We start from the raw sequence: 17140 nt of genomic DNA, 5'->3' as shown, positions 1-17140 counted from the left end.
ACTAGAACATAAATAAATAAACTGGAGAATACAAAAGCAATTTTAAAAGCTTAATGAAATCAAAAGTTGGTTCACTGAAAAAAAAAAATCAACAAAATTGACAGGCCTTGAGCTAGACTGACCAAGAAACATAAGACTCAAATTATTGAAACCAGGAATGAAAGACGAGACATCACAACTGACTTTAAAGAAACAAAAAGAATTTTAAGACAAAAGTATAAACTTTATACCAATAAATAAGATAATTTAGATGAAATGAACAAATCACCAAAATGGACAAAAGAAGAAATAAAAAAATCTAAGTACACCTATTACAAGTAAAGTAACTGAATTAGTAATTTAAAATTTACCACAAAAAGTGACCTGTTGTAAATGGCTTCACTGGAGAAACCTACCAAACCTTCAAAGAAGAATCAATACCAATTCTTCACAAAAATTTTCAAAAAAATAGAAGACAAAAACACTTCCTAACTCATTCTATGAGACCAGTATTACCCTGATACCAAACCAAACAAAGCCATCACAAGAAGGGGAAAGAAAGAAAGATGACTAATTTATATTCCTTATGAATACAGATGCAAAAATCCTCTAAAAAATACTATCCAGCAACATATAAAAATTATACACCATGACCAAATGTTATTAATTCCAGATATGCAAGGTAGGTTTAGCATTCAAAAAATTAATGTAAAATATTAATAGAATAAAGGACAAAAACTCCAACAGATGGGGGAAAACCATTTGAAGAAATACAACATTTCATGATAAAAATGCTCAACAAACTAGCAATGGCAAGGAACCTCCTCAACCTGATAAATGACATCTACAAAAAACACAGCTAAAAATAACACTTAAAAATGAAGGACTAAATACTTTTTCTCTAAAATTTGAAACAAGACAAGGATGTCTGCCTTCATCTCTTCTCAACATCATGCTGGAGGTTCTAGCCAGGGCAGTTGCAAGAAAAAGAAATAAAAGGCATTCAAGACATTATATTTTAATAAGGGTCAATTCATCAAGATATAACTATTATATAATATATTCACTAAACAACAGAGTTCCAAATACATGATACAAATATTGATAGTAGTGAAGGAAGAAATAAACAATTCTACAACAATAGCTGGGAGACTTTAATACACCACTTCCAATAATGGACATCTAGACAGAAAAGCAATAAAAAAACAGAGGACTTGAACAGCACTGTAAACCAACTGGACCTAACAGATATATATTGAATACTCTACCCCAAAATAGAAGAATACAAATTCTTCTCAAGTGTACATGGGATGTTATCCAGAATATGTCATATGTTAGGTCACAAGACAAATCTCAATAAGTTTAAAAAGACTGAAATCATACAAAGTTATCTTCTCCAACCACAATGAAATAAAACTAGAAATCAATAACAGAGGAAACCAAAAGATTCACAAATGTGTGGAAATTAAACAACACATTGTTAACAACCAACAGGTCAAAGGAAATTAAACAACACACTCTAAAACAAGAAAAATTAGAAAATACTTAAGAGATAAATGAAAACAAAAACACAATATACCAAAACTTATGGGAGGCAGTGAAGGCAGTACTCAGGGAAATCTACAGCTGTAAATGCCTACATTAAGAAGAAGATCTTAAGTCAATAACCTAACTTTACATCCTGAAGAACTAGAAAAAGAAGAGGAAACTAAACCTAAACTACTAGAAGAAAGAAAATAATAAAGATTAGACCAGAAATAAGAGACCAGAAAAAAAACAATAGATTCAAGAAAACCAAAAGTTGGTTCTTTGAAAAGATCAACAAAGTTGAAACCTTTAGCTAGACTGACAGAGAGAAGACACAAATAACTAAATCAGAAATGAAAGTGAGGACATTACTACTGACCTTATAGAAATAAGGACTAAACAGAATATGATAAACTGTGTGCCAACGAATTAGATAATGTAGATGAAACTGATAAATTCCTAGAAACACACCAATCACTAAAACGACTCAAGATGAAATACAAAATCTCAACAAACCTGTATGACAAATAGAGATTGAATCAGTAAGCAAAAACTTCCCCACAAGTCCAAAGCCAGCTGGTTTCAATGGCAAATTCTAACAAACATTTAAAGAAGAATTAACAACAATCCTCTCAAAAGCTCTTCCAAAAAAACAGAAAACAAAAAACAAAAGAGTAAGTAAAATGTTTAGGTTATAGCCATATAGTAAGCACCATAAGTTTGGGCTATTATTACTATTTACTATTAGTATTACTATTTACTATTACTACTATTACTATCATACAGCAAAAGGCTATTTATTCTCTTCTAAAAAAGTTCTACAAAGTAGACACTGTACAATCTCCCCTTGTTAATCATTACTAAGACATTTTTTTTCTTTTAAAGAGACAGCCTTTATTTTAAGGATTTTTACATTGAAGACTTCAAAAAGTGGTAGGTTTTTAGAACTTATTGACCTGTATTTAAAAGGAACTGTTGACAGAGATTCGCCAGAAATAATCTGAACAAGTGGGAAAATACAGTTAATACTACTGAAACCTACTAAAATAACTCCAGGACATACGGTTTGTCCGACATAACGATACCTCTAAATGCTGTCACCGATATGAAACTGAATGCTTCTTTTCTAAACACACAGTGGTATAATTAACAATATTCAATCACTTCTGTTCTTTCCTGAATATATAAAAATTAAAATACCAATTAAAAAACGAATATATTTTTCTCTTTCAATGTTTCTTACAGATACAATTTCAATATTTTCATTCAATAGTGGTGTGGTTTAAGAGACTTTTCATTCACAAGTCAAACAACAATCCACCCAAAAGGAACTGATAGTCTATAGGCTCATAGTGCAAATAAAGAGTTCAGGAATGCAGCAAGTGACCTTTCTAAAGTACAAAACGGATAAAATTCTTAGAAGGTACATGCAATAAGATCTACTAAGCACATGGCCATAGAACTAGAACATCTGATAATTTTCCTGGTGATTTCAATGGGACTCCAGCTGTTTCCAAACTCAACTTGAACTCTCATCTTAGGCTTCGTATTTTGCTTTTCCCGTTTCACTAATGACACAAACATGATTCAAATCCCTGAAGTATTCATTATAGTCAAGGGCATATCCTACAACAAACTTGTCTGGAATTTCAAATCCAACAAAGTCTGGTCTATATCCAACACACTGAGGAGTCCTTTTCACCAGCAAGCCTGTAACCTTGACCATCTTCGGATTATGCTGCTTGACCAAGGAAAGCAAGGTTTGCATTGTTTTGCCAGTGTCAATTATATTTTCAACAATCAAGACATTCTTTCCAGTTAAAGTTGAGAGATATCTCCACCAATTACTTTTATGTCACCTGTTGACTGGTCATTACGGTAGCTCTTCAGTCTGATAAAATCTACAGTCACAGGTATAGATCTATCACTACTTCTGTTCAGTGCTTTGATGTAATCCAGCAGGTCAGCAAAGAATTTATAGCCCCCACTGAGCACACAGAGGGCCACGATGTGATGGCCTCCCATCTCCTTCATCACATCTCGAGCCAGTCATTCGGTCCTGTCCATAATTAGTCCATGAGGAATAAACACCTTTTCCAAATCCTCAGCATAATGATTAGGTATACAGAATAAATCTAGGTCATAACCTGGTGCATCATCACTAATCACGACGCTGGGGCTCCGGGTAGCCATAACGGAGCCGGGCGGCGCGCGGGCTGAGGGCAGTCTGGGGAGGAGGAAGCCGATGGCCAGGCCCAGCAGGAGGCAGAGGCGCGGCGGGAAGCGGCGCCGCGCGGGAAAGCAGAGTGGTCCGCGGGAGCACTCTTCCCCGCCGCAGCGCTCTTCCCCACCGCCAACGCTGCAGCTCTACTAAGACATTTTTAAGTGTTACATTTCTAACACACTGCTTCTAGAGAAATCTACATTCTATGCTAAATGGTATAGCAATATTACACAGACTCTGGAGACACAGACTCTGGAGTTGACTCCTAACTTTGACACTCTGTAGTTGTAGGACTCTTAGGTAACTTAACTGTGACTGCCTCCGTTTCTTCTTCTATAAAATGGGGATAATAACAGTATACCCTTTCTTCACTGGGTTGCAGTGAGGTTTAAGTGTCTGGATGCATAGCAAGTGCAACATATATTTGCTATTATTAAACAATAATTTGTAAAATAGTAAGTTAATGTGTTAATTATATGCCACGTGCTATGATAAGCACTTAGTAAACATTATTACATTTTTTCCTTACAAAATCCCTACTGTACAGATGACAAGGGTTGAAAAGGGTTTACAAAGGTAAATATCTTGCCCTGTCATACTGCTATCAAGTGGCACAAATAGGATGCAAACCCAAATATTTCTGGACACAAAGCCAGAGCTCTTTACTTTTCAGAATGGATTCACCCCAACCTTTCCTCTCCAGGGCTAGTGACAAACAGGCATAATCAAGCACAGCATTCTTCTCCCTGATCCCAGAAGCACTGGTACAGTCTTCACTTTCTGAACACAGCCCTCCACACAGTTACTCTCAATAGAAAAGTTGGTATGAGGAATAAGATCAATTTGCAAACCTTGCTATTTAAACTGTCTCTCATACAAATAGAGGGAGAGTTTTATTTAAGGAAGATAGCCTTTATCACTCAAGTAATCAATCTATGATGAACCACAGGTAAAACATTTTTATATGTAAGGCTACTTAGAGAAATATTTCTTACAGAAAACTTAATTGATTTAAATAAAATTGAAGGCTCCTGTAAAAACAAAATATGATTTCCATACTCCTACAGAGACCCAAGGTTCTACAAAGGTGAGCCGCAACTCAAGGGAAGGTAAAGTCAGCTGGTCCCATATCCCAGTTTCAACCAGAACAACTTTGCTTTTTATCTATTCTACCTGTAGAACAGGGATTCTTCATAAATTTCATTTAGGGGGAGAAAGGTTCCTATTGCTAAATATTAATACTAAAAAACACTATTTTCTAAGATACTTGGAATTCACAAAACTATTATAAGCCCAGACTGTTCAAAACCTTTAAAAAATTCCATTTCTCTCTGATCAAGGAGAAAGAGTACTAATTACTCTGAACTAAATCAGAGTTAATAAAATCTATTGGTTAACCTGGAGTATACTAATTGACTACATGATGCTCCAGTTATTACAGCAAATACTAATAATTCTAACCAGAAGACTAATGACTAGGACTAATTTGGTCACATTTCTAGTCCCTGTCCTGACTAATTCCTCCTTCTTCTAGCTACATTGGCTACTCTCTTCCACAATTATAGGCTGAAAGCTGATTATGTATAATTCCTAAAGAAAAACAGTCTTTAAAATGGTAGGGTGGAGCACAATAAAGAGAAGGTCACCAAAATAGGTATAACCGTTCAGTCAAACTGTGGCCAGTGGACATATTTGTCAAATATTAACAGCCATCCTACTTGAACCCAGAGCTGGAAAATGCTTATGGACAAAAATTATGATGAGACTTTTGGATAGCTTAGCTACAATTCTAAAATTAAAAATAACAATAGGGGAACAGTTAAGAGTATTATGTAGTACAAAAACCCAGAGGAATATTACATAACCAATAACTAAAAATATTATAAGGCAAAAAGGGAAAGCTTTTATGAGATTTTGAATACTTAACAAGGTTAAAAATAGTTATTCACACAACTATGTAGAACATGAACATACAGAATAAGATATGTAGTACTGAAGTCAAAAGCCAGGATAGTGAGTGAAAATTTTTCCTTTTTTAAAAAATTCCCAAAAAGGAGTAGTAGAGGCTCAGAGAGAAGACATACCAAGAGAGTGAATGAGGAAGGCTCAGGACAGATGGAAATCCACACAAAAATGTAGAAAGGATCAAATATTCAAAGAGAATAGGATGGGCAGAAACCCAATGAATGAGGGGTACAGAAACCCAGAGAAAGAGGTTGAAAAGAAGTAGCCCACAGAGAGAGAAACAGATAGACAGACACCAGAGTTAAAGAGGAAAGAAATATGAGGGGGTGCCACAGACCAAGAGAATGGGATAGAAACCCAGAGACAGAAAGAGACAAAGAGCCCAGAGTGAAAGGGCCAGAAACCCAGAATGTGGACAGAGACTGAAGGAAAAGGAGGTAAAAAGCTTAGAAGAACAGAGTGATTGAAAATCATAGAGAAGAAAGAGAATCAGAGATGATGAAGATGATGAGAGGATTAAAAAATATTCCCATTTATATTTAAACATATCCACAGAACCTTACAAGAATTTCATGCCTATAATGATGAAACATTGAAATCTTCTCTTTCTCATCCTCACAATGCCGTCAACTCATTCTAATGGCCTCCTCACACCTCCTTTAGGCTCATGTTCTTACCAGAGATCTCCTGCTCAGAGCTTCCCCTAAGCAATCTGAAACCCCAAAAGAAACTCTTCACAGAGCTTCAAACCCCAGTCTCTTCAAAGAGGGTTCTTTTCACGGCCTTGCCCTAGACAAAACCTGGATCCAACCCAAAGGCACTGGTTTCCTTGCACCTCTCTCAAATGAAGCCTGCTCTCAACCCTCAACATATTCTAGGACAAGAGAGCAATACTGATAAACTGCTAGCTCTTTGCTCAAACATCACCTCTCCCTCCTTCCTGACTCCTAAGAGCTCTACAACATGACTACACACCCTATCTACCCAACCTTGTCAATGTCATCTCTCCACTTAAGAGTCCCACCACCACCACCCAGAAGTCTTACATGTATATGTCTACTGGGCATCTCTCTATTTGCATATCCCAGAGGCATTTCAAACTACTAGTTTATTATTTCCTCCCCCTAAACTCTTCTAATATATATACATAGGCAATATATAATGCTCTTCACAAGACATTTAGATCCCTTTCTAAACAGCAGCTCTGAGTTCACTCTCAGTAACCTACTCTTGGAGAGTTAGAACTAACAAACCTAAGCTCTCAAACCTAGAGCAGAATCCATTTTCTCATATGAGAAATATTAGTTTACTACCTGGTCTCTTGAGTGATGTTAGTCCTGCCAGAACAATTCAGAAGCAAGGAAGTGAAGATCATGAGTAGGGGAAGAAGAAATTATCATTTTGGTGGCTGGAAGATTATGGAAGTTCCTTAACCTATATACTTCTGCATATCTTTAGAAAGCCTTCCCTTTTTTGACAACGGAGGATCATTATTTTCAGCAACACATCACAACTTTTCTTCCTTTCTTTCTGTTCTCTTAATGGAGCTAGGCAAAATTAAAAGGGGTCTTTTTTTCACTTTGGAAAACTTACAACACTCAAGAGAAAGTTCTGAGATAAATGAAATACTAGAAAGTATATGTATTTCTTTTTTATAATAGAGAGAAGTGCATTGTCCTTCCGGTTATCTTCCCTTAATGACTTCTCAATTGCTCTTTATCTGTAAGACCATCTAAGATAAATAAGCAGCTCTGAAGAGCAGCAGGGAGGAAATCATCCTCTGCGGTACACAGATAACAGTCAGTCCATTGTCACTTCTTCTGCAGGATTAAGTAAGGGTAAGGGCAGATTGTGATGGGGGCTTCCACCAAACCAAAACCAGACAGGTAAGCCTTTAGGTGCTACCACAAAAGGTAGTCCTGAAAAGGTTTGTTCAAAAGGTTTGTGCTTCCCTTTCTGCTCTTTATCTTCGTAAGAATTAAATGAGTTAGTATTTGTAAAGCACTAAAACAGTGCCTGGCATACAGGAAAAGCTATATACATACACACACACACACATATATCTATATATATATATTTTTTTCTTTTCCACTATGGTTTACTACAGGATATTGGATATAGTTCCCTGAGCTATACAATATGACCTTGTTGTTTATCCAGGGAAAGCTATATAAATTAAGTAATCAAGAGAAGATGTTTAAGGGGCTTTGTAGGGAGGCCTTTGCAAATGAATCCACATGCAGTTCAGTGGTTCATGGAACAAACAGTTCTGACCTTTACGTTCCTCCCTGGGGTATTATAATGTCTAGCATTTAATAACAAAACCCATAGGGATGCGAAATTCCATTATAAGAGTGCTGTGCACACAACAGATGCTCCATAATTTTATTTGGGAAGGGACAGGAAAAAGTAAAAACATGTCAAAACAGGTAAGATCAAAGACATAACAGGCAGTTTGCTACGTTAAAAAAAAAAAAAAAAGGAGCATGAACCAAATAATGGGCTTTAGGAACAAAAGAGCTCAAATATTTGAGGGTTTATGGTCCTTAATACAAGCAGAGGCCATCATTTAAACTTAAAAAAAAAAATTAAAAAAAAAACACCTAAGAAATGAGAGTCACTAAAGGGCCAATCTGCTAATTATGGTTGTTAGAACATTAGCTATCATATACACACACGCGCGTGCATGCGCGCAACAACTATATATCTGTAGGCATGTATATCATAATTCTGGCTTAATACATAGGTATTTTCCCATATTACAGGCTCTGTCATGAAAAAAGAATTTCTAAGAAAATAATCTCAATAAAAGTTAATGGGGGAAAAAAAAAAGTTAATGGAAAATGATTAAATGGTACACTGGGAAATATGTGAGTAAAAAGAACTGGGCTAGAAATCAAGAGGTATTATGGATCTAAGGGCTTTGGGACAGTATAAGCACGGTATGTGAGGTCCAAAAATATCAAATGAACTTATCCAAAGTAATGTTTATTTAGCCAAAAAGATGAAGTGCTTATTACTTGCCCTCCCCCTTACCCCAAACCAGTGAAGGAAGACTGAATCTGGGAAGAAGGAACAGTGAACAGACAGAAAGAAAAAGACCATGGTAAAACAGAAGAAACTGGTTTTCTATGCTTCCAACTCCCGTGAGTACAGTGACATTAGCCATTGCATCTTCTAAAGAGAAAGACCAAGGGGGTCGGGGTAGGGGGCAAGGGGGATCCAAAGCATGAAATCTTCTTTAATTATCCTTTGCTTTCACAGAATTAAATGTGATCATAAATAGTGATCACTTATTAAGAAGTTCTGTAATATTATATCTTTTCCAAATTTTTCCCTAGCCAAGGATAGGTTAAACATGCTTCCCAATGTTTAAGTCTCATTCTGGTCCTACCAAAGTCCTCCTGCTTCCCTTTCCCCTCCAACACTTCCACTTAACAATATGACATCATTTTCCTCCCTCCAATAAACAGGTGAACTATCATGGGGCTCCAGAAGCACATAAGGAACACAAAAGGTTTTAAAATATATACATATTTGCTTTAGAACTGAAGACAAGTGTTTTAAAAAGAAGAAAATTCTTAAAAATTAATCCCCTCTATCATTTCATTAACATTTTCCTGATATAACTAATGATATTCAATAATCATATCTTGAGGTCAGAATCACTAGGGCCTGTGTTTTGGAATACTTCCATTCAATGAGCAAAGCTGTTTCAAGGGGAAGGGGGGATATGGACTATTTCTAGAAAAATAACAAGTCTATCACAATATTCAGTATCAACGTTCTACAAGACTTACCTTTTCACCACTTGAGTAGAAGAAATAACGCAATCGGACTATGTTACAGTGATCTAGCTTTCTCATGATTTGGAGCTCTCGGTTCTGAAAAGGAAACACATGAAAATATTTTTTAAAGGATAACTGCTATTCATATTGACTAAGATGCTTCTGAAATAACATTAAGCACTAAAAAGAGCAGGCTATAGATATGTTACTAAAAAGTATCATCTATAGACCAGTCTGTGAACTATTTATTACTGTTCTGCAATAAGATAAATATAGAAATTGAGAATAAGTGTTCAGACTCTTTTATTGCAATGTGAAAGAATAATTTGATATCTATGAATCTTATAATTAAAAGTGGGGCCTATAGTTTGTATTTTCTTAAAATTCACTTTTCTCATAATTCATTTTTATTGTATTTTATAAAAAATATCAGTCTTCAATGAATTGGAAAATTTTAAAACCAGTAAGTACCTCACTACAAATAGCTTGAGAAGCACTGGTCTACAGTATGTAAGAGTTATCTGAAAGAAGCTATTATTACTATAATTTTTGCAACTATAATAAAAATCAAACTTCTCACCAAACAAATAAATTTGGGTGCCAAGAAAACTCTCACAAGCCCTATTATTTTCCAAGATACAGTGAAAACTCTGAGCGTTAGCCCCATTAGAAGGGCTCAGTTGCCAGAGTTAAAATATGACATGCTGGAAATTGTACAGTCCTGGTAAATTTATAGATTCTACAAATAATATTCCCTTTGGGGAGTTTCAAAATTATGCTTCAAGAAAATAAAACATTAAATAATATGACAACTTCCTAACACCATGAATTTTGCAGTAATAAATTTGAAGAGTACATGTATATTTACAACAATTCCAACCATTATACTTAGCTGTCAGAAATCCAGTTAATAAAGTCCAAATTATATAACACAGAGAAAGAATACCAAAATGTCTGTTAAGCGGACAGAAAACATACAATTTCAATTAAAATGGTGATTTAGAAGAGCTAGAAACATAAAGTACATACCTGGGAATTTGGAAGGTAAATAATGTTATGGTTAGAAAACAAGGCCAAAATATAGAGGGGTGGGGGGTGTACTGCGGACAAAGAGCCTAATAAGCAGAACCGTCCTAGAGCAGAGTGGGCTCCAGTTCTTGGAAGATGGTAGCAGAAATAAGCAAATGTTCCTCCTCCTCTAGAAACTTCCAATAGACTCTATGATGGTTCTAGCATGTCCTCTAAAAGGAAATAGGAAACTCAAGATGACTCTCCTTCTGTCCCTTTAAACTGACTATGAGAGCTGGGCTTATGTACACAGTGATATTTAAAATCCTTTTATAAAATATCCATCTTTCACTCCATTACTTGTTATAAAATGTTTATAGCTGAAGCAATAAACAGAAACTTAAGAGAGTACAGTATACTTGCTTTAACAAAAATAATAACTTGTATCAGACTCTGAGTTTTGACTGTTACAGAGAAGGACACAGAAAATTTTGCAAATTTCAAAACTTTCCATTTCTTCCAAATTGAAGCTATTTCTGAAGTAGGCTATACTTTGCCAATTCACATCTAAGTAGCTAGTTTTGTGGGAGAACTGCTAGTAAGCTAAGACTCACTCTTCTCAGATATTAAGATTGTTTTTAACATAGACACCCATGTTAAAATAAGCTATCTATTTTTCCGGACTCATTAACCAAGGTAACAGAGAACTATTAAATTCCCAGATAACAGAAGTTGTGTTAAGGTTATGCATATGATCTTTTATCAAAAAGAATGCATAAGTGAAGCAAGTACAAGGACCAAATATTCATCTAGGGACTTCCCTGGTGGCACAGTGATTAAGAATTCGCCTGCCAATGCAGGGGACACGGGTTTGAGCCCTGGTCCAGGAAGATCCCACATGCTGCAGAGCAACTAAGCCCGTCCACCACAACTACTGAGCCTGCGCTCTGGAGCCCGTGAGCCACAACTACTAACCCTACGTGCCGCAACTACTGAAGCCCACACGCCTAGAGCCCGTGCCCCACAACAAGAGAAGCCACTGCAATGAGAAGCCCACCCAACACAGTGAAGAGTAGCTCCCACTCACCACAACTAGCGAAAGCCAGTGCACAGCAATGAAACACCGAACACAGCCAAAAAAAAATTTCCCTAAAAGATCCAAAATATAAATTTCATAGAGCAATATTTTAAATTATTAATCAAGCCAATATTAGACAAAGTTCATATCTGAGATGAATTTAATACACAACTATCCCAAGCCTAACCATTTTTACTGAGTCATTCTTTATTAGTACACTAATGACATACTAATTCTACAGAAAAAAATTGTTATTCTACAAATACAGTGCACCTATTCTGTGACAGGCATCATTTACAGTATTAAGGATATGGCAGTGAACAAGACTAACAAAGTTCTTATCCTCATGAAACTTTCAGTCTATGGAGGACAGGGAGGAATAAACAATATATTTTCATGTAAAGTAAGAGGATAGATCATGATAGAGAGAAAGGGTTATTATTTTAGATACGGAAGTCAGAGTAGACCTCACAAAGAAGGTAAGATCTGAACACAAATCTGAATGATATAATAATGAGAACCATGTGAGGATATGGGGGAAGAGCACTACAGTTACAGGGAACTCCAAATATAAATGCCTAGAGGTGGGCTTGGTATATTCAAAAATAGCTAGAAGAATAATGTGATTGCAACATGTTGAGTAAAGGAAGAGGCGGGAGACAAGTACAGAGAGAGGCAGGTGGTATGTCATATAAACTCTTATTAATAATGGTGAGAAACTGAATTTCACACTAAATGTAAAGGAAAGCCAATGAGGCCAAGAAAATGACATAATCAGACTTACATTTTTAAATGATCATTCCAAAAACTAAAAATAAATTTGGGGGAGAAAGTGGATCAAGAGTTCTGTTTGAAATCCTTATTAGACATCCAAGTGAAAACACTGAGGCTCAAGGTAGAAGGTGGGGCTGGAAATATATGTCTGGAAGTCATCGCATAAAGGGGACTCAAAGCAAGGGGACCTAATAATATCACCTAGGGAAGAAGTTTAGAAAAATACATATATATATTCATATATCTATATATCTATATCTGTCTATTTATCTATCTACCTACCTACCTACCTATCCATCCATCCGTTCATCTGTCTGTCCGTCCACAGGTATAAAAAGGAGTAAATCAAGTGAAGTAATCAGTGAAGCAGGATGAAAAGCAAGAGAGAAGATTACCTTAGAAGCCAAGTAAAATAAGTTTTCAGGAAAAGGCCCTGACCATTTATATCAAAAGCTGCTGAAAGGCTGATTAAGATGAAAATAGAAGACAACTGGATATGGCAAATGCAGGATGTTAGTGACTCTTACAAGAGTGATTTCAGTGGTGACAAAAGTCTGACTACAGTGAATTAAATTGGGGTTGGGAGACAAGGGAAAGAACTAAGAAGTCAGAAAGTTCAAAGAGAAATGAGATTTTCAGCTCTAGCGGAATGAAGAAATCAGCAAATTCACTCCCCCAAAACACCTGTAAAAAGAACTGCATTGTAGAAAACAATCATTTCAGGGCTCAGGAAATCAACCAAAAGCAACAACAAATCAAAAAGCATTTATTCAAGAAACACTGCTAGATACTGGAGTTATGACAGTGGGGGCTGGTGACCTTCTTGCTAGGGAATACTACCTTCCCCCACAATCACCTCCCAGCTCAGCCCACAGCTCTGCTACCCTGAGGATTCAACACCAGGTGGAGAAAATGACAGACTGGCAGAACACTAAGAAATATAACAGGGAGATCCTGAAAATGGAGAGGCTAAATAAGCTCTGCACATACCCTTGGGCTGATTTAGAGGCTGTGCACATATGCATGGGAGATCCAAGAAGGCCTTTGGAGAAAGTAAAAGCTGAGGCTGACTTAAAAACTGCCTGAATTTTTAATGTACAGAACCCGTGTACAGAAGCATCCAAAAAATGATGGAAGCTTTATAAACTCAAAATGTTTGAACATAATCTCTAACCAATAACTGGCTGACCACTAAGCCATGCAGACAAAGAGTAACTCCTAAGAAATGAGGAGAAAAAATTAAAATTAGAATAAAAATTTAACACAGAATTCAGGGGCTTCAAACTGGGGAGGAGAAAGATTCTATAGATTAGCTGCAGGTAAGTTACAAAAAAAAAAGAAAAAGAAAGAAAACCCGCAAAACAAGTTTCAGGGCGAATAAAAAAAAATTAACAGAATCCAGAGTTGCTACAATATATTATCCAACATTTCCAACTGTCCAAGAAAATTGTGAGACCTGCAAACAACAGGAAAAGTTGACCTACACTCAGGTAAAAAAGAAAAGGAGCCAACAGAAACTGACTCTGGGTAGACACAGCTGTTGGATTTAGCAGACAAGAATACAAAGCAGGTATTATGTTCAAAGAATGTTAAGCTTCTTGACACTGGCCTTGGCAATGATTTTTTAGATTTGACACCAAAAGCAAAGGCAACAAAAACAAAAATAAACAAGTGGGACTACCTCAAATTAAAAACCTCTGCACGGCAAACTATCAACAAAATGAAAAGACAACCTATGGAATGGGATAAAATATTTGCAAATCATGTATTAGATAAGGGGTTAATATCCAAAATATATAGAACTCATACAACTCAACAGCAAAATAAAGAACAAAACAAAACAAACCTCAAATAATCTGATTTAAAAATCGGCAAAGGACCTGAACAGGCATTTTTCCAAAGAAGACATACAGATGGCCAACAAGTACATGAAAAGATGCTCAACATCACTAATCATCAGGCAATGCAAATCAAAACCACACCTGTTAGAATGGATATTATCAAAAAGGCAAGAAATAACCAGTGTTTGTGAGGATGCAGAGAAAGGGAACCTTGGAAATGTACACTGGTGCAGCCACTATGGAAAATAATAGTACACTGGTGGAAATGTACACTGATGCAGCCACTATGGAAAATAGTATGGAGGTTCCTCAAAATATTAAAAATAGAACTATTTGAGGAGCTTTTTATGGAAATGTTACCATTTTGACCTCTATTATTTCAGTATATCATTGTAATGAATAAAGAGCTAAAAGCAGAAAAAAAAAAAAAAACAACTATCAAAGGATCCAGCAATTCCACTTCGGGGTATATATCCAAAGAAAATGAAATGACTATCTCAAAGAGATACCTGTACTGCCATGTTCACTGCAGTATTATTTACAACAGCCCAAGACATAGAAGCAATCTAAGTGTCCATCAACAGCTGAATGGATAAAGAAAATGTGTGTGTGTGTGTGTGTGTGTGTGAGAGAGAGAGAGAGAGAGAGAGAGAGAGAGAGAGGAGAGAGAGAGAGAGAGCGAGCATTATGCTAAGTGAAGTAAGTCAGACAGAGAAAGACAAACACTGTACGATAACACATGTGGAATCTAAAAAAGCCCAACTCATACAAACAGACTAGAAAGGTGGCTGCCAGAGGCTGGAGGTTGGGGGAAAGGAGGAGCTGGTCAAAGAATATAAACTTCAAATTATAACATAAACAAGTTTTGAGAATTTCATATACAGTATGACTATAATTAATAATACTTATTGTATATCTGAAAGTTGCTGAGAGAGTAGACCTTAAATGTTCTCACTACAAAAAAGAAATAGTAATTACAAGCCGTGACATGTTAGCAGATGCTATGATGGTAATCATTTTGCTATATATAACTGCATGAAATCAAAATGTTGTACCTTAAATTTACACAATATTATACATCAATTGTATCTCAATAAAGCTGAAAAAAATTTTAATATATACTAAATAAATTAATATGTTCAAAGAATTAAGGGAACTTATATTTTAAAAATTAAAGAAAAATATGATGACAACTATACAAGTAGAAAACTTCAATAAAGAAATATTAACATTTAAAACCTGGAAATACTAGAGATGAAAAGTGTAACAAATAAAAGATTCACTATGGGCTCAAGATAAGATTTGAGGTGACATTAAAAAAAAAATCTGTGAACTTGAAAACAGAGAATTAGAAATTATTCCATTGAAAAACCAAAGAGAAAAATAAGACAGCAGAAAAATGAACAGGGCCTCAGAGACCTGCTGTAGGATAATGTCACACCTACCAAACAACTAGAAATATGTATAAAGGCAATCAGAAAAAAGACCTACCAAAATATGGCTAAAGGCAACATCAGAAAAGAGGAAAAAGAAAAAGGAGAAAAAATATATTTGAAGAAGTAATTGCTGAAAACTTCCCAAATTTGATGAAAAACACTAATCTACTGAACCATAAAGCTTAATGAACCCCCAACAGAATAAACACAAAAAGATTCACATGGAGGCACAGCACTTTTGAACTGAAGCCACAAAAGAAGAATAATGAAAGCAGTAAAAGAAAAATGATTCAGCATATACACGGGGAAAACAATATAATTAACAGCTGACTAATCATCGAACTAATGGAGGCTAGAAAGCAATTAAAAAAAAAATCCAAATGCTGAAAGAAAAATAATAAACCCTGTCAACCAAGAATGCTATATACAAAAAAATTATTCTTCAAACAGGAAAGGAAAAATAAAAACATCCTCAGATTTTTTTTTTAAATGGTGAATATTCTATGGCAGAAGGCCTGTCTTTTAAAAATACTAAAGCAAGTCTCTCAGGCTGAAATGACACCAGAAGGTAATTCAAATACACAAGGAGAAATAAGACCACTACAAATGGTAAATATAAATGGGAAAATAGAAAAAACTACACATTTTTTCTTTTCTTAATTTCATCAGACATAAACTCTACAAAGCAATTATGATAACAGTGTGTTAGTAGGCTTATAACAGAAATAGATATAATACATACGACAATAATAGCAGGAAGGAGAGAGCAGAAAAGGTATTTTGGAAAAAAGGTGCTATATTTTACTGGAATTAAGTCAGTAACTAAACTGAAGCAGACTGTGATAAACTGAAATGCACACTGTAATTCCTAAAGCAGCCACTAAGAACATAATTTTTTTAATATTGAAAATCAACACCGGGGGCTTCCCTGGTGGCGCAGTGGTTGAGAGTCTGCCTGCCGATGCTGGGGACACGGGTTCGTGCCCCGGTCCGGGAAGATCCCACATGCCGCGGAGCGGCTCGGTCCGTGAGCCATGGCCGCTAAGCCTGCGCGTCCGGAGCCTGTGCTCAACGGGAGAGGCCACAACAGTGAGAGGCCTGCGTACCGCAAAAAAAAAAAAAAAAAATCAACACTGAACCTAAAATGGTACACTAAAAAAGTTGTTCAACACAAAGGGAGGCAATAAATGAGAACGGAGGAACAAAAACAACACGAGAGATACAGAAAACAAAGAGCAACATGCAGGGGTAAATCTAGTCATATGAAAAACTATGTAAAATGTGATTAAGCATACAGTCAAAGGCAAAGATTGTCAGACTGGAGAAGAAAGCAAGCTCCAACTATATTCTTTCTACAATAGGCACGCTTTAGATTCAGATTCAAAGACATAATAACTTGAGCATAAAATGATGGAAAAACATATGCCATGAAAACAGCAACAAAAGAGATCTGGAGTGGAAATGTTATTAGCAAAGTAAATTTTAAGAGAGATAAGAAATATTCCCATTTCCTACCAGAT

General features: G+C 35.9%; 1 protein-coding gene and 1 pseudogene across 8 annotated transcripts in view; both read right to left on the bottom strand.

Annotated features, from left to right (window-relative positions):
* GSK3B (glycogen synthase kinase 3 beta) overlaps positions 1–17140 on the bottom strand; it is a 201165-nt gene that overhangs the window by 95414 nt on the left and 88611 nt on the right. For all 8 annotated transcript variants that reach the window (XM_019922438.3, XM_019922437.3, XM_019922442.3 and 5 more), the window contains exon 3: positions 9496–9579. In XM_019922438.3, coding sequence (XP_019777997.1) covers positions 9496–9579 — 84 coding nt within the window. The remainder of the gene's footprint in view (positions 1–9495; positions 9580–17140) is intronic.
* LOC109547837 (hypoxanthine-guanine phosphoribosyltransferase pseudogene) lies at positions 2362–4174 on the bottom strand (annotated as a pseudogene).

The sequence above is a fragment of the Tursiops truncatus genome, chromosome 4 (assembly GCF_011762595.2).
Source record: "Tursiops truncatus isolate mTurTru1 chromosome 4, mTurTru1.mat.Y, whole genome shotgun sequence".
Classification (NCBI taxonomy): domain Eukaryota; kingdom Metazoa; phylum Chordata; class Mammalia; order Artiodactyla; family Delphinidae; genus Tursiops; species Tursiops truncatus.
The sequence above is the reverse complement of the archived record's forward strand: the minus strand, read 5'-3'. Positions and strand labels throughout refer to the sequence as shown.